The sequence below is a fragment of the Elephas maximus genome, chromosome 3, assembly GCF_024166365.1.
Source record: "Elephas maximus indicus isolate mEleMax1 chromosome 3, mEleMax1 primary haplotype, whole genome shotgun sequence".
NCBI classification, from domain to species: domain Eukaryota; kingdom Metazoa; phylum Chordata; class Mammalia; order Proboscidea; family Elephantidae; genus Elephas; species Elephas maximus.
In genome coordinates, this window is record NC_064821.1 from 74,761,704 (window position 1) to 74,781,045 (window position 19,342).

General features: G+C 44.4%; 1 protein-coding gene across 1 annotated transcript in view; it reads right to left on the reverse strand.

Moving 5' to 3' along the window:
* CSMD2 (CUB and Sushi multiple domains 2) overlaps window positions 1-19,342 on the reverse strand; it is a 786,100-nt gene that overhangs the window by 351,907 nt on the left and 414,851 nt on the right. The window contains exons 7-9 of the mRNA XM_049878694.1: window positions 7,463-7,540; window positions 2,065-2,152; window positions 1,277-1,401 (exon numbers count right to left, since the gene is read on the reverse strand). Coding sequence (XP_049734651.1) covers window positions 1,277-1,401; window positions 2,065-2,152; window positions 7,463-7,540 — 291 coding nt within the window. The remainder of the gene's footprint in view (window positions 1-1,276; window positions 1,402-2,064; window positions 2,153-7,462; window positions 7,541-19,342) is intronic.

Below are 19,342 nucleotides of genomic sequence, written 5' to 3' on the forward strand. Positions count from 1 at the left end.
GATCCTTGAAATAATATAGCTAAAATCAGTGGAAACACAAAGCACATTATAAATGGTCATCATGCCACCTCAGAGTTCAGTGAGGGTTAATACATTTAAGGTTTATTTCAAAGATATTTTCATGACTGTCTTCCAGATTACTTATAAAACCATTAAAAAAGGAGGTGGGTCTCAGCTCAAATTTTGTTCTTTCCTCAGTGTAAGAGTGCTTTAAGTTCTTTTTTTCTGGACCTGTTTCATGCTGCATGAATTTCTTCTTGGTGCATATGCCTGGAGAGAGGCAGAGAACTTCCTTCTGAGACCAAAAAGAATGTAACTTTATAGTTGTCCACATGCTTTCTCTTCCAAAGGGCCACTCAAGAAGGCAAACACTGGCTTTGTTTAAAAACTCCAGAGTTATTGGCTCCTCTTGAACTCAAAAACTCTGAGTCCTGAGCATAGGGGCAAGCTGTGGAAGAGGAGAGATGTATGCAGAGCATAGAAAATCAAAGACCATCTAATGGTCTAGTGCTCAAGGATTCTCTTTGCCCTTGACCTGGGGGATGAGATCTCGGGCCTCCCTGCCACAGAATCAGCTGCTGTCCTGTCCCAGTGAAGGGAAATGCTCAGGTCTGATATTTTAAAATTATTTTGGGCAGTGGAAGCTAAGCCAGCTCAGCTTTGGTCCATGTGATACCTGAGAATGTGGATGGCAGGGCCCTTGAGAATAAGATGTCCAAGTGTGAGTTAGAAGAATCCCACAGAGAAGCGTATTTGATCCCATGGCCCATGCCACTGCTGAGTAGCTAAGAGTAATACATTCTTCCAACAGAAGTGATGAGTCTGTTTACTGCAGAGTGTGGGGAAAGAAACAAGGGCACCGAGGTAGATGCTTCGGGATGTGCACGTGTTATAATAGTGGTACTCAAGGTGGTGGTCTAAAAGGTGACTTCCCTTCTTATCTAGGTATTGTTGTGATACCTTAGTGCAATGGGATAAGGACTTGCTTAATATGTGCCTCCTCCATTAGACTGTAAGGTCCATGCAGGGCAGGGACCATGTCTGCCTTCCCCACCTCTATATCTCCTGCTCATAGGAGGCCTTGAGAGAAAGTGCTAAATAATGTGTCTATTAGTAAATAAATGCAGTAACCAAGGCCTGGGGAACAGCAAGGAACAGGGAGTACGTTGAGCTCAGTCTAGATAAGAGCCTGGGCCTCATGGTGCAGGAGCTGAGTTTTATCCTACATGCCCAGCCCAGCTTTCTGGTCAACCTCCCTTCTGCGGGGCACCCTCACCTCGGCAGACTGGCCTGTGGTCACTCCAGGCCGCAAACATGTCGCTCACTTTCATACAGGTGATCCGCTTGGACCCTTGCAGGTCATAGCCCTCATTGCAGGTGAACTGGACGCTGGATCCTAACCTGGGAGACAAAGCACGTACATGAGCTCAACCCCTGGGCCTTGGCGAGCCCCACCCTGAGTTCCTTCTGGTTCCACAAAGAAGTACCACATTGAACTTTATTTCTTCTTCTGGCCCTTAAACTCCATTCCACTGTTTTATCTGTTAATATTTCCATTGGAATACCTGCTCTTCAACTTTTTTTGGACAATTTAATGGTTTTAGAATTGAGATAAAAGGTGACTTTGTGAGCAAAACAGCAATCCTCTAAGTATCAATTAGGACAGGTAAGAGTGGGTAGATAGTACCCATAAACTTTAACGAAAATGGAGGATGATGGGAAGATGCCCCGGTAGTTAGAAACTTTGCAAAACGTACCATCTCAGGGCCCTATGGTTCCCTAGATTATCAGCAGTGTGGGCTGTCTCCTGGTTTACTGATGAAGGCAGCCCTTTGTAGTATGGGTCTGCCAGGCAACACTGGCAGTCTACAGCCCCTCTTTGGGCATGGGCACTGATCCCAGGACTAGACCAGGAAAGAACATCAAAGGCCAACACCATACATTGTCTGTCCCTGTGTCCACATCATCCTCTCCACGCCACCTCCAGGAAGCCCAGGTCCTGCCATCTCCCAGCCTGGCCACCCCACCCTTCATGCAGTCAGGAGGTTCCCAAACAGATCTTACCTGAAATCCGAGCCTAGTCTTTTGCCCCTTTCTGGTATGCCAGGATCTGGACACATATTATGCCCTTGGGACACACCAACCTGAGTTACTACAAGGCAAAAAACAGCACACACAGAGATGGATAGTCACAAGCAGGCACCAGCTGGGGCAACGTCTCAGGGTGGGTGGTGGAAGCAGAGACAGAAGGAGGGCCTGCTCCACTGGTGCTGCTGGAGCTGTTGGGCTGGGGTTTCCTGAGTGTGTAATATGGGGGTGGCTTTTGACAAATTTCTTGGCCAGCCAATTCCAAGTTGAAATTCATCAAGAGCATGTGGACTTAGAGTTAGGCACCCCACACCAACAAACCACCTGGTTCCCTCATCCCACGCCAGAGGCCAGAGGTGGAAGTCCATAGCCCTCCCCCACCACCACCCCCGTGGCCTTCCCATCCTGCACTTCAGATCCGGGGATGGTGACTCTAGATGAGATGAAACCCCCAACCTCAGCCCTGAATGGAGACATGACTCAAAGAAAGTTAAACAAAAGGTGGATGTGTGATCAGAAACGGTAAAGAATGCAAGAGAAAACTGCAGTCTGAAGTTCAAGGCTGCGAATTTCGCTCATACGTGGATATTTCTGCTGAGAAACCTCTTCCCATCACACACTTCTCAAGCCAGAGTAAGTAGTAACCAGAGCACCTCCCACCCGATGCCTCTGGCCAAGGGTGTCAAGCAGCCATGTCACCTTGGGCAGATGGCGTGACGCTCTGACACTTGCCAACAGCAGAGTCCTATTTACCGAAACCATACCGCAGTCATCTTGGCGAAAGGAGGAGCTGTGTCAGGGAGCGGCGGATATACACACAATTTTCTCCTGTCTGCAGTTGAAGGCGTGGGTGGAGACCTCCCACCACTGCCTATTCTTTGCTCTCAGATGCTCCTACTGATAGGGCTGGAACCCATTCCTGCTTTTGAATTTCTGGCTTTGGGGCTGAACAGAGCATGGGATAGGGAAGACAGCCTGGTGAGAAGAGTTCCGTTCAAAGACTCACCAGTCCCAGCATCCCAACAGCCACTTCTGGACGAGGGATGAAAGACAGCCTGGAGCAATGTTCCCCTGAGTTTGTCCATTTCCCTTCTCATTCAACGTCCCGTAATATGAACAAAGAGCTCCATCACTCACTCACTCGCTCATGGGTATACAACAAGCATTAATTGAACACTTACCGCGTATAAGGCCCTGTTTTGGGTACCATGGAGATATCAAGGGCAGTCAGATACCACTGTCCTCAAGGAGCTCACAGGTAAGTGAAGACATGACACATAGCCATGAACTGCTGAACCATGATGGGGGAGGTGATGTGTGAAATGGAAGATGCAGCCACAGGGATGTTCAGAGGAAGGAAAGGTCTTGTATACATGGGAGAGACATGAAAGGCCGCTTGGGGAAGGGTTGAATACGGCCCTTGGAAAAATATGGCCATTGAATATGGCCCTAGGATTTGGATACATGGAAACGAGGGAATGGCATTTCACGCAGAGAAACGGGCATGAGGGTGATTTGGGTAACATGGACACAGAACTGGGGGTTGCACAGCGTGGCCAGAGTAGGAGGGAGGGTGATGTGTGACAAGGAAGAGTGGAAGGTAAGGTTTCAGAGGTCAGACTTATAAGGGGTTCAAGTCTGATCCTGAAGACAATGTGGAGCCACTGGAGAGTTCTGAGCAGGAGAATGACATAGTAAGACTGGATTGCTAAGGAGGCAGGTGACTGGGAGACAAGTTGGGAAGTTCTGTGATCATCCAGCTTAAAGACAAGAGCCTGGTAGTGGGGATGGACACAGGTAGCAGTTATGGGCATGGGCAACATGGCAAAGAATCACCAGGGTTCATGAAAGACTTGGAGAAGGAGGGAAGAGAGGGAGGAGGGAATTTCTCAGGCCTGGATAGCTGTGAGGATGCAAGTTGTCCAACGGAAGCAGGGAAGGTGGGGAGCTCCATTTGAAACTCACTGAGTATGAAGCTCATTGCCTGGTGTAGACCCTGTACAATCTCCAGGTAGCCCAGGGCATGGCTGACCAAGGGAACCTGGGAATTTGGACAGACAACATGCTCGAGCCAGACACCAGGTGTCCCCTTGGTTGTGTAGCAGTGAGCTTGAGGCCTCCTGGGTACCCTCCCTTTCTCCAACATTCCGTCCTGCCAGGTTACAGCCAGTCACTTGTCTCTACCCCCATCCCCTTCCTTCCCATACCTCTACCACCAAGGCAAGTACCCTTACATGCTAAACTTAGTAAAGCTACTCTTCCCACTAGCCCAGGACCCTTCCTGCCAGGAAGTACGATGGAAGTATGGTCTCCCAAATAAGAGCAAGCTCACAGGCTGCCTCCTTGGAGCCTTAGTGTTTCGCAAATAACGGGAAGGAAATACTCCATGAAGAAGATATCTGGGGCCTCGAGGATATGAGGGGAGGGCAGAAGGAGAGAGGAGGCTCCACTCTAAGGAAGTAAGAATGACAGTCCTGAGCTGTACTTGCTGGTTAATGGGTTGGTGGCTGTTAAGCCAGCCCCTTTTACAGCCCCATGGTGATCCATCTGTAGCGTCAAATTCCAAGCTAAGCACCCACCTTCTGTAGGTCCTGCTTACTTAAGCCTGCCTAGGTTCCACACCCATCCCAACAACTCCAGTGATCACTGCATAGGAACCACATAGCCCAGTGTAGCACACTGAGGATACAGAGGAATTTCCTGTCCCGTCTTTGCCCTCCTGTTTGGTATTAATACCACCCAGTAAGAAGACAGACCAAACGGCTGACTGATGAGGATAGGCTGAACTAGAATGGAGAGACCATGGCAAAACCCACCCACTGAACACAGCCCCTGACCCATGGAGTAGACCCCGCTGCCTCCCCTTTCATCAGCCAGACCACAATGAGGCTCAGGCACCATCCAGGACATTACCAACACCACCTGTGATGCAGCTCACACCCCCAGTGCTCTCTTCCCTGTGGAGGACTTTAAGGTTTCCCAGGAAACAAGCCAACTTAAACCTCAGTGAATAGTTTACTGTCTAAATTATGAATGCAAAAGGACTTTCCCCTTCCCCTTCTTCATTCCAGCCTTCACTGCCTATTCAAAACCAGCTGCTTGCTTATAACATTAATTTGCTGTAGGCTGAAAAGGGAAGAGAAGGGAGGATGATCCTTACCCTAGCCCCATCAGGGCCCCTGTGGTGAAGAAATAGCCAAAACATGCTCAGAAAGGCAATGACTTCTACCCAAAGGTACAGACATGTGGGTGGTCAGACCCGATGGCCAATGGGATCTATGGTACCCATGGACAGTCTGGTGAAGGCAGTGAGTAGGATGAGACACTCACGTGGTCCACCCTTTCCCTGGAGTTCAGGACACCTGTTCACAGGAAATGTGGCCAGGACACAAAGGACCAGACGCCTGCAAAAATGTAGACCACCTGCCTCCGAGGCTGCTTGAGCCACACACCCATTCTCTGGGGAAAGCCGAGAGCTGAGATCAATGCCTTGTTGGTAGAGAGCTGTATGTATATCTATATCTATGTACTTTTTCTTTCAAAGAGTTCTTGCATTATCTCATTAGGATCAGGTTTCTCTACCTTTCTGGGGTAAGTTTTAGACATTGGACATCTCTGCATAGCTAATGGAAACCATGGTCCCCCTCCCCAGAAAAACACACCCACAACTTCACATGTCACTTTTCAGCGAGCTCAAGGACCTTCTGAAGACCTAGGTTGAGAAGGCCCATGTCAGAACCAACAGGTCCCCTGAAAGGAAGGTAGGGTGGATAGACTTGCATTCTATAGATGCGAAACCCAGAGGTTAGTGCCTGAGGGAACAGGGCTACCTGAGGACCACAACTGGGGTAAAAACTTCCCTCCCACATCAGGGCTATTTCCTTAAGGTTTGGCTGTGGCTCCAGGGCAACTGTGAAGTGAATCCGTTCCTGTCTCAGTTCATCTGGTCTCCTGTGACCACAGATGGAAAGACACGGTGAGGCCCAGGGGTGTGACTCTAGCGTTCTCTGCAGATTCCTGGCCTAACTTTCAGCAATCCTGGCTTCTGGCTCCATCCCCCAGTAAAGCACAGAAGCAGAGTCTCCTGGCTGCCCTCTGCCCTCCAGGCCCCGTGGGATGTGATGAGAGCCACATTGGTCCCCAGCCTTATCTGACTGCCAGTGGTGCCCCGTCCCAACTCGAGGACTTAAAAGACCAGAGAAAGTCCCCACCCGCAGTTTCAGTTCACTCGGGGCCTCTGGACCAAACTGCCTCTTTGCCATCCCCAGTCCCTTCACACACATCTGCCCAGAGCTCTGGGACCACCAGTGGCTGTGCTCCACTTCTGCTCAATGCTGTTCTAACATCACAGGAAGGCAAGCATGTGAAGGTGAAAGAAAGAGAGAGTAGGGCCGCGGGAGGGCGGAGCGAGTCAGGCACCAACACAGGCGCAGAGAGAAAGAAGGGAGAGCAGAGAGGGTGAAGAAAGGATGGAGAGAAAAGAGGAAAGAGGGAGAAAAAAGTGCAGAGGGAGAGAGACAGAGGAGATAAGACACAGAAGGGAAAACCAGGAAGTCAGTCATTTGGGGGACCAAAGAAGGCTCTCAACACACCTCCACCCCAGAATGAAAACAAAAGATTTCTTGAAAAAACCTCTCTGCTTTCAGCAGCAGCCCTCTGGGTGGCCCAGAACATTCTCAAACCTCTTCCTGTGCTGGGCTCAGAAGCTCCGTAGCACAGGTTCCCATCACATGCTTCTGAGGCAACATTTCAGACTATTCCCTAGCACTAAACCCCTTTTAATCTTCCAAACACCGGCAGCAGGAACGTGTTCCCACAGACATAATCTTCCCATGCCCAAGCTGAGAGCCCCCCGCACTGCCCCATCACCGAGAGCCAGGGCCCTACCCGCTAGTCCCCTCTTCTTTGCCTGGCCAGGTCCAGGGAGCCTGGAGGAAGCGGCTAGGCCCTGAAAAGGGTACTTCTTTCCCTTCCCTTCCCAATCAGGCCTTGGGAGCTGGGACTGGGGTGCTGCAGCCCCCAAGATCACAGCCCGAGGTTATTGGCTCCTAGAGGAGGAGCGGACTGTCTTAGCAGGTGAAAGTGATTCAAAAGGAAAAATAAAGCGAGAAATGTAGAGTAATGACTCCCTGGACTGCAGTTAAAATGGGAAGTGAGGGAGAAAGAGGAAAAGGAAGGAAATGGGAGGAGGAGGAGAAGGCGGCAAGGGGCAGGCCCCAGGGCGGCCACCAGGTCAGCGCAGAGCCCAGAATGGAGGGGAAGCAGGCGGAAGGGAAATCATTACACTGTCATCTGGCCTCCCTGAGGCCGTAGCGCCGGCGGGTCTGACCTCAAGCGAGAGGCCCGGCAGGCAGGCAGGCGGGCAGACACTTACACACAGACGTCTTCTGGCTGTTATCTTTGCTGGGCATCAGCTTCACACCTCGGGACTTCAATTCGATTTGCTTCTTGACTAGAGAGAGATAAGAGGAAAAACAGTTTAATGTGTTCTGTGTGACCAGGATTGGGGCCCTCTCTTGGTTTGGGACACTCATGGAGCTCCTCCGAACAGGGACAGGCCAAGGGTAGTGTCCACCTCCAGCAGGACCTCAGACATGGAGGAAGAGCTGCCATCAAGCTGGCCCTCTAGGGTAGGCAGATTAGTTGGCCTCCCACCCAGCGTGCTTTGAGAGGCTCTGGGACCCCCTCCCAGCCTTTCCCAGATGTCTGAGATGTCATTAAAACTACTGAATTATATTTTCTCCTCAGCAAACTTCTATTGGGCACCTACTGTGTGAAGCTCTGCAGCCCACCCTCTGCAGCTCTGCCCCTTGCAGTGGTTTCCAGAAACCAGTTGCCGAGGAGTTGATTTCAACTCATGGAGACCTCATGTGTGTCAGAGTAGAACTGTGTCCATAATATTTTCAATGGTTGATTTTTTCAGAAGTAGATTGCTGGGCCTTTCTTCTCAGGTGCCTCTGGTGAACTCAAACATCTAACCTTTTGGTTAGCAGCTAAGCGCCTTAACTATTTGCATCACCCAGCGACTCCCCTGCAGATTCGGCATTGTCCAATTCCTGAACCAGCCTTGACCAGGTGTGGTAGACTGGGTTATGGCCCATGTTTTCACCCCTACATGTAGCCACATCCTTTGCAATATGACTTTGTAGTCCCTCCCATTAAAGAGGTGGAGTATACTGCCCCACCCCTTGACTTGGGCTTGGCCACATGATTTGCTTTGGCCATTGGGATTTTGGAGGGCTCCACAAGTCCACAGGCTTGAGAAGCACCTGCCAGATTAGGTTTGCCCTCTTGCATCTCTGCTATCATTGTGAGAAGACATGGCTGTTCCCAGGAGGATGAGAGACACGAGGTGCAGTCAGTCTGCTTAGCTGAGCCCAGCCTAGATTGACCCATCTACGCAGACACGTGAGCAGGTTAAGCCAAGATTGGCTGATCCTCAGACAACCTGCACATCTCTAAGAATTGTATTTTTCTAAGTCATTAAGTTTTGGGGGTGGTTTTACGTAGCATTTTTGTGGCAGTAGCTAACTGATATGTCAGGACTCACCAAGGCCCTTGCCTTCACAGGTTGGAGAGGTCTGGAATGATTGAGCTATCCTGGGCCTCACATCTGATGTGCCTTCCAGGAGCTCTGGGCCTAGTCAACACACCATGCTCAGCTTTTTCTGAACTTTCCCTGTTTGCTGCTAGGTACTGTTCCAAAAAGGAAGCTCTGCCCTGCCTCCTACTCAGTTTTGAGCATTATAGTTGCCTAGAGACCCTGTTGCCTCACCTGTCCAACAGAGTCAAGCGTTTACATATTAACAGTGCCTAGATCCCACAAGAGTTCCCTGCATCCATCACCCTGTGGGCTACATCATGCTATGTCTGACTCCCTCACTGGACTGCAGGGATCCTTGCTTTTATTCACTTCTGTTTCCTCATAGTCTGATGCCCTGTAGTGCTTGTTGAAGGAATGAATGAGTGAGTGAATGAGGAACAGTGCTCTATCAGCCAATCAATAGGTCTCTACTTTGTGACCAATACCGTCTTGGGACTGTGGGAGAGAGAGAAGCACTAGGCAATGTCCTTGTCTTGTGGTTGGCAGCTCACAGTCTGACAGAGGCAACAGACTAACACCCCTATCATGAATAAACTGTGTCCCCCCAAAATATGTGGTAACTTTGTTAGGCCATAATTCTCAGTATTGTGTGGTTCTCTTCCATTTTGTGATTGTTACAATTTTCTTATATGCTGTAAATCCTAATCTCTGCCTGTGGTTAATGAGGCAAGATTGGATTATGTTGAAGAGTATTAGGGTGGGATGTAATACCCTTGCTCAGGTCACATCCCTGATTCAGTGTAAGGGGAGTTTCCCTGGGGTGTGGCCTGTACCACCTTTTATTTTACAATAGATAAAAGGAAAGGGAAGCAAAGAGAGAGATGGGGGACCTCATACCACGAAGAAAGCAACGCCAGGAGCAGAGCACATCATTTGGATCCAAGGTTCCTGCACTGAGATGCTCCAAGTTCAGGGGAAGATTGATGACAGAGAACTTCCTCCTGAGCTGACGCAGAGAGAAAGCCTTCCCCTGGACTTGGCACCCTAAATTCGAACTTCTAGCCTACTAGACTGTGAGAGAATAAATTTCTCTTTGTTAAAGCCATCTACTTGTGGTATTTCTGTCTTAGAAGCACTAGATGATTAAGACAACCCCTAAAGTAAGACAGTGTGGAACCAAGTGTGCAGGAAGGGGAATTTGAAGAGGGAGGACGAACATTTATTGCCACACACCTTACTCAGCACTGATATTTTTACAAATAAAAATAAACCTACGAGGGAGCTATTATAAGCCTATTTTACATATGAGAAAACTGAGGCTCAAAGAAGTTAAGTAACTTGCCCGGAGTCATAGAGTCAATAGAGTTAGAATCAGAAGCTAGGGGTACATGCCTCAAAACACCAAGCTCATTCTGGGGCTTTAAACCACACAGATTTCCATCTCCAACCACCTTTCCTTGAACTCCAGGCATATATCCAGCTGCCTACTTTACATCTTATTTGGATGTATAAATATACACTTTAAAATTAACATGTCCAAAAGAGAAGTCTAAAGTAGCCACCCAGTCTCTCCTTAGACTGTTACTAGTCAGAACACTTAATATCTATCTGATATCACGTACATGTTGCCTGGTTTACTGTCTGTCCTCTCTCCATGAGAGCAGAAGACCTCATCTGTCTTGTTTGTTGCTGTAGCCCCAGCACCTGGAAGTACCTGGTACACATAGGTGTTGTTGCTGTTAGTTGCCATCAAGTTAGCTCTGACTCATAGTGACCTTATCTATAACAGAACAAAACACTGCCTAATCTTGTACCATCTTCATGACCTTTGATATGTTTGAGCCCATTGTTTTGACTGTTGTGTCAACTCATCTCACTGAGGGCTTTCCCAGTCGTATTTTGAGTGCCTTCCAACCTGAGGGGCTCATCTTCCAGCACTGTATCTGACAATATTCTCTTGCGATCCATAAGGTTTTTATTGGTTAATTTTTGGAAGTAGATCTTTAGGCCTTTCTTCCTAATCTGTCTTAGTCTGGAGGCTCCGCTGAAACCTATCCACCATGAATGACCCTGCTTGTATTTGAAATGCTGTTGGCATAGCTTCTAGCATCACAGCAACATGCAAACCAGCACAGTATGAAAAACTGACAGTTGAGTGGTGGGGCACATTGCTTAATAAATATTTATCAAATGAAGGAACCAGGGGAGAACAATGTGGGCTTAATTGAGTTGGTGGTGCTTAAGCGAGGCTTTACGGATTTGGCTTTTGGTGATTCAAGGAGAATCTTTCACGTGTGCGCACATGTGAAAGAATAACTTGAGCAAATGTGCAGAGGCCAAGCCTGTTGCCAGTAGGTGAGGCTAAGTCCTTGAGGTTGCTGGTGGATGGTGTCTGGCTCAGGTGAGGTACCTGTTGGGTTGAATCAGCCTTGACCCTGTCACTGTAAGCCCAGTTCACAGCTCACTAGGACTTTGCCAAATAGCACACAAAGAATGCCAGAACCAAACTAACAGAAAGGTTCAGCAGAGTAGAAGGATATAAGATAAATATACAAAAATCAGTTGGATTCCTATACACCAATAGACAGAATGATGAAAAGGAAATCAGGAAAGCAATACCATTCATAATAGCCCCTAAAAAAATAAAATACTTAGGAGTAAATATAACCAGGGATGTAAAAAACCTGTACAAAGAAAACTACAAAGCATTACTGCAAGAAACCAAAAGAGATCTACATAAATGGAAAAACATACCATGCTCATGGATAGGTAGACTCAACATTGTGAAAAGACAATTCTACCCAAAGCAATTTACAAATACAATGCAATCCCAATCCAAATACCAACAACATTCTTTAAAGAGATGGAAAAAATTGTCATTAACTTTATATGGAAAAGGAAGAGGCCCTGGATAAGTAAAGCAGTCTTGAAGAAGAAGAATAAAGTAGGAGGACTCACACTACCTGACCTGAGAACCTACTATACAGCTACAGTAGTCAAAACAGCCTGGTACTGGTATAACAAAAGATACATTGACCAATGGAACGGAAGTGAGAATCCAGATGGAAATCCATCCACCTATGGTCACCTGATCTTCGACAAGAGCCCAAAGTCCATCGAATGAGGAAAAACAGTCTTTTTAACAAACTGTGCTGGCAAAACTGGATGTCCATCTGCAAAAAAAAAAAAAAAAAAAGAAACAGGACTGATACCTCCCACCATACCCAAAAACTAATTCAAAATGGATCAAAGACCTAAATATAAAGCCAAAAACTATGAAGTTCATAGAAGAAAAAATAGGATCAACCCTAGAGGCCCTAAGACATGGCATTAACAGGATACAAACCACAAGCAACAACACACAAACTCCAGAAGATGAGCTAGATAACTGGGATCTTCTAAAAGTTAAACACTTATGCTCATCAAAAGACTTCATCAAAAGAGTAAAAAGAGAACCTACAGATTGGGAAAAAAAATGTTTTGCTATTACAAATCAGACAAAAGTCTAACCTCTAAAATCTATAAGAAAATCCAAACTCTACAACAAAAAGAGAAATAATCCAATTTAAAAATGGGCAAAGGAATGAACAGACACTTCACCAAAGAAGACATTCAAGTGGCCAACAGGCATATGAGGAAATGCACCTGATCACTAGACATTAAAAAAAAAAAATTAGAGAAATGCAAATCAAAACCACAATGAGATGCCATCTCACCCTGCCATTACTGGCACGAATCAAAAGAAAAGGAAATAACAAATGTTGAAGAGGCTGTGGGGAGATCGGAACTCTTATGCACTGCTGGTGGGAATGCAAAATGATACAACCATTTCGGAAGGCAATATGGCGGTTCCTTAGAAAGCTAGAATTAGAAATACCATATGATCCAGCAATCCTACTCCTAGGAATATATCCTAGAGAAATAAGAGTCATCACATGAATAGACATATGCACACCCATGTTCACTGCAGCCTTGTTCACAATAGCAAAAGATGGAAACAACCTAGATGCCCATCAACAGATGAATGGATAAACGAACTGCAGTACATACACACAATGGAGTATTACACAACAGAACAACAATGAATCTGTGAAGCATCTCATAACATAGATGAATCATGGACTATGCTAGTGAAATAAGCCAATCACAAAAGGACAAATATTGTAGGAGACTACTACTGTAAAACTCATGTAAATGTTTACACACAAAAAGAAAACCTTTGATGGCTATGAGGGTGGGGAGGGGTGGGGATGAAAAAACACTAAATAGACTATAAGGTAAGTGGTAACTTTGGTGAAGGGTAAGCCAGTACACAGTACTGGGGAAGCCAGCACAACTCGTACAAGGCAAGGTCATGGAAGCTCCATAGATACATCCAAACTCCCTGAGGGACCAAATTGCTGGGCTGAGGTCTATGGGGACTGTGGTCTTGGGGAACATCTAGCTCAACTGGCATAACATAGTTTATAAGGAATAAGTTCTGCATTCTACTGTAGTGAGTAGTGTCTGGGGTCTTAAAAGCCTGTGAGCGGCCATATAGGGTACTCCACTGGTCTCACCCCTTCAGAAGCAAGGAAGAATGAGAAAACTAAAGATAGAAGGGAAAGATTAGTCCAAAGGACTAATGGACCACATCTACCACAGCCTCCACCAGACTGAGTCCAGTACAACTAGATAATGTCTAGCTACAACCACTAACTGCTCCGACAAGGATCACAATAGATGGTCCCAGGCAGAGCTGGAGAAAAATGTAGAACAAAATCTAACTCAAAAAGAAAGGCCAGAAAGGTCTCCTACAAAGGAGAATCAATAAGTTCAGACTACTCAGCAGAAACCATGCAGTCAAGAAGGCAATGGGATGACATATATAGAGCGCTGAAGGAGAAAAACTGCCAAACAAGGATCATATATCCAGCAAAACTCTCTCTAAAATATGAAGGTGAAATTAAGACATTTACAGATAAACACAAGCTTAGAGAATTTGCAAAAAACCAAACCAAAGATACAAGAAATACTAAAGGAAATTGTTTGGTCAGAAAACCAATAATATCAGATACCAGCACAACACAAGGTCACAGAACAGAACATCCTGATATCAGCTCAAATAGGGAAATCACAAAAACAAATTAAGATTAATTTTAAAGAGAAAAAAACGCTCAGAACAGGGAATCATTGAAGTCAATATGTAAAAGATCACAATAATCAAAAAGAGGGACTAAATACAGGTGGCACAGAACTGCCATATGGAGAGGGATACAAGGTGATATAGGACAATACAAGTTAGGTTTTTACTTAGAAAATAGGGGTAAATATTAAGGTAACCACAAAGAGGTATAATAACTCCATAACTCAAAATAAAAACCAAGAAAAACATAACAACTCAGCAAACATAAAGTCAAATACTATGAAAATGAGGAACACACAATTTACAAAGAAAAATGTCTCAGCACAAACAAGTAAGTGGAAAAATGAAATTGTCAACAACACACATAAAAAGGCATCAAAATGACAGCACTAAACACATACTTATCTACAATTACGCTGAATGTAAATGGACTAAATGCACAAATAAAGAGACAGTCTCAGACTGGATAAAGAAACACGATCCGGCTATATGCTGCCTACAGGAGACACACCTTAGACTTAGAGACACAAACAAACTAAAACTCAAAGGATAGAAAAAAATATATCAAGCAAACAATAAGCAAAAAAGAGCAGGAGTAGCAATATTAATTTCTGACAAAATAGACTTTAAAGTTAAATCCACCACAAAGGATAAAGAAGGACACTACATAATGATTAAAGTGACAATTGACCAAGAAGATATAACCATATTAAATATTTATGCACGCAATGACAGGGCTGCAAGATACATAAAACAAATTTTAACAGAACTGAAAAGTGAGATAGACGCCTCCACAATTATAGTAGGAGACTTCAATACACCACTTTCAGAGAAGGACAGGACATCCAGTAAGAAGCTCAGTAGATACACGGAAGACCTACTTACAACAATCAACCAACTTGACCTCATTGACTTATACAGAACACTCCACCCAAAAGCTGCAAAGTATACTTTTTTTTCTAGCGCACATGGAACATTCTCTAGAATAGACCACATATTAGGTCATAAAACAAACCTCTGCAGAATCCAAAACATCGAAATATTACAAAGCATCTTCTCAGACCATAAGGCCATAAAAGTGGAAACCAATAACAGAAAAATCAGGGAAAAGAAATCAAATACTTGGAAACTAAACAATACCCTGCCCAAAAAAGACTGGGTTATAGAAGACATTAAGGAGGGAATAAAGAAATTCATTGAATGCAACAAGAATGAAAACACTTCCTATCAAAACCTCTGGGACACAGCAAAAGCAGTGCTCAGAGGCCAATTCATATCGATAAATGCACACATACAAAAAGAAGAAAGAGCCAAAATCAGAGAACTGTCCCTACAACTTGAACAAATAGAAACTGAGCCACAAAAGAATCCATCAGGCACCAGAAGAAAACAAATAATAAAAATTAGAGCTGAACTAAATGAATTAGAGAACAGAAAAACAATTGAAAGAATTAACAAAGCCAAAAGCTGGTTCTTTGAAAAAATTAACAAAATTGATAAGCCATTGGCCAGACTGACTAAAGAAATACAGGAAAGGAAACAAATAACCCGAATAAGAAACGAGATGGGCCACATCACAACAGACCCAACTGAAATTAAAAGAATCGTATCAGATTATTACGGAAAATTGTACTCTAACAAATTTGCAAACCTAGAAGAAATGGACGAATTCCTAGAAAAACGCTACCTACCTAAACTAACACAATCAGAAGTAGAACAACTAAATAGACCCATAACAAAAAAAGAGATTGAAACGGTAATCAAAAAACTCCCAACAAAAAAATGCCCTGGCCCGGACGGCTTTACTGCAGAGTTTTACCCAACTTTCAGAGAAGAGTTAACACCACTACTACTAAAGGTATTTCAAAGCATAGAAAATGACGGAATACTACCTAACTCATTCAATGAAGCCACCATCTCCCTGATACCAAAACCAGGTAAAGACATCACAAAAAAAGAAAATTACAGACCTATATCCCTCATAAACATAGACGCAAAAATCCTCAACAAAATTCTAGCCAACAGAATTCAACACCATATCAAAAAAATAATCCACCACGACCAAGTGGGATTTATACCAGGTATGCAAGGTTGGTTTAATATTAGAAAAACCATTAATGTAATCCACCATATAAATAAAACAAAAGACAAAAGCCACATGATCTTATCGATTGATGCAGAAGAGGCATTTGACGAGGTCCGACACCCATTTATGATTAAAAACTCTCACCAAAATAGGAATTAAAGGAAAATTCCTCAACATAATAAAGGGCATTTATACAAAGCCAACAGCCAACAGCACTCTAAGTGGAGAGGGCCTGAAAGCAATTCCCTTGAGAACGGGAACCAGACAAGGATGCCCTTTATCACTGCTCTTATTCAACATTGTGCTAGAGGTCCTAGCCAGAGCAATTAGGCTAGACAAAGAAATAAAGGGCATCCGGATTGGCAAGGAGGAAGTAAAATTATCTCTATCTGCAGATGACATGATCTTATACACAGAAAACCCTAAGGAATCCTCCAGAAAACTTCTGAAACTAATAGAAGAGTTTGGCAGTCTCAGGTTATAAGATAAACATACAAAAATCACTTGGATTCCTCTACATCAACAAAAAGAACATTGAAGAGGAAATCACCAAATCAGTACCATTCACAGTAGCCCCCAAGAAGATAAAATACTTTGGAATAAATCTTACCAAAGATGTAAAAGAGCTAGACAAAGAAAACTACAAAGTACTACTGCAAGAAACTAAAAGGGACCTACTTAAGTGGAAAAACATACCTTGCTCATGGATACGAAGACTTAACATAGTAAAAATGTCTATTCTACCAAAAGCCATCTATACATACAATGCACTTCCGATCCAAATTCCAATGACATTTTTTAATGTGATGGAGAAACAAATCACCAAGTTCATATGGAAGGGAAAGAAGCCTCGGATAAGTAAAGCATTACTGAAAAAGAAGAAGAAAGTGGGAGGCCTTACTTTACCTGATTTTAGAACCTATTATACAGCCACAGTAGTCAAAATAGCGTGGTACTGGTACAACAACAGGCACATAGACCAATCGAACAGAATTGAGAACCCACATATAAATCCATCCACATATGAGCAGCTGATATTTGACAAAGGCCCAGTGTCACTTAATTGGGGAAAAGATAGTCTTTTTAACAAATGGTGCTGGCATAACTGGATATCCATTTGCAAAAAAATGAAACAGGACCCATACCTCACACCATGCACAAAAACTAACTCCAAGTGGATCAAAGACCTAAACATAAAGACTAAAACGATAAAGATCATGGAAGAAAAAATAGGGACAACCCTAGGGGCCCTAATTCAAGGCATAAACAGAATACAAAATATTACCAAAAATGAGGAAGACAAACCAGATAACTGGGAGCTCCTAAAAATCAAACATCTATGCTCATCTAAAGACTTCACCAAAAGAGTAAAAAGACCACCTACAGATTGGGAAAGAATTTTCAGTTATGACATCTTCGACCAGTGCCTGATCTCTAAAATCTATATGATTCTGTTAAAACTCAACCACAAAAAGACAAACAACCCAATCAAGAAGTGGGCAAAGGATATGAACATGCACTTCACTAAAGAAGATATTCAGGCAGCTAACAGATACATGAGAAAATGTTCTCGATAATTAGCCATTAGAGAAATGCAAATTAAAACTACGATGAGATGCCATCTCACTCCAACAAGGCTGGCATTAATCCAAAAAACACAAAATAATAAATGTTGGAGAGGCTGCTGAGAGATTGGAACTCTTATACACTGCTGGTGGGAACTTAAAAATGGTACAACCACCTTGGAAATCTATCTGGCGTTATCTTAAACAGTTAGAAATAGAACTACCATACAACCCAGAAATCCCATTCCTCACAATATACCCTAGAGAAATAAGAGCCTTCACACAAACAGATATATGGACACCCATGTTTATTGCAGCTCTGTTTACAATAGCAAAAAGCTGGAAGCAACCAAGGTGTCCATCAACGGATGAATGGTTAAATAAATTGTGGTATCTTCACACAATGGAATACTACGCATCGATAAAGAACAGTGACAAATCTGTGAAACATTTCATAACATGGAGGAACCTGGAAGGCACTATGCTGAGGGAAATTAGTCAGAGGCAAAAGGACAAATATTGTATAAGACCACTATTATAAGATCTTGAGAAATAGTATAAACTGAGAAGAACACATACTTTTGTGGTTACGTGGGGGGGAGGGAGGGAGGGTAGGAGAGGGTTATTTACTGATTAGTTAGTAGATAAGAACTACTTTAGGTGAAGGGAAGGACAATACTCAATACATGGAAGGTCAGCTCAACTGGACTGGACCAAAAGCAAAGAAATTTCTGGGATAAACTGAATGCTTCAAAGGTCAGCGGAGCAAGGGCAGGAGTTTGGGGACTGTGGCTTAAGGGGACTTCTAAGTCAATTGGCAAAATAATACTATTATGAAAACATTCTGTATCCCACTTTGAAATGTGGCGTCTGGGGTCTTAAATGCTAACAAGCGGCCATCTAAGTGCATCAATTGGTCTCGACCCACCTGGATCAAAGGAGAATGAAGAACACCAAGGTCACACGATAACTATGAGCCCAAGAGACAGAAAGGGCCACATGAACCAGAGACTTACATCATCCTGAGACCAGAAGAACTAGATGGTGCCCAGCCACAACCGATGACTGCCCTGACAGGGAGCACAACAGAGAACCCCTGAGGGAGCAGGAGATCAGTGGGATGCAGACCCCAAATTCTCATAAAAAGACCAAACTTAATGGTCTGGCTGAGACTAGAGGAATCCCAACGGTCATGGTCCCCAAACCTTCTGTTGGCCCAGGACAGGAACTATTCCCAAAGACAACCCATCAGACAGGGAAGGGACTGGACAATGGGTTGGAGAGAGATGCTGATGAAGAGTGAGCTACTTGTATCAGGTGGACACTTGAGACTGTGTTGGCATCTCCTGTCTGGAGGGGAGATAGGAGGGTAGAGAGGGTTAGAAACTGGTAAAATTGTCATGAAAGGAGAGACTGGAAGGGCTGACTCATTAGGGGGAGAGTAAGTGGGAGTATGGAGTAAGGTGTATATAAACTTATATGTGACAGACTGACTTGATTTGTAAACGTTCACTTAAAGCTCAATAAAAATTATTAAAAAAAAAAAAAAAAAAGAAAGGCCAGACTTACTGGCTTGACAGAGACTGCAGAAACCCTGAGAGTATGGCTCCCAGACACCCTTTCAGCTCAGTAATGAAGTCACTCCCGAGGTTCCCCTCCAGCCAAAGATTGTACAGGCCCATGAAACAAAATAAGACTAAAGGGGCACGCCAGCCCTGGGGCAAGGACTAGAAGGCAGAAGGAGACAGGAAAGCTGGTAATAGGGAACCTAAGGTTGAGAAGGGAGAGTATCGACATGTCATGGGGTGGTTAACCAATGTCATAAAACAATATGTGTACTAACTGTTTAATGAGAAACTAGTTTGTTCTGTAAACCTTCGTCTAAAGCACAATTAAAAAAAAAAAAGAATGCCAGAGCCAGAACTCTACAATTC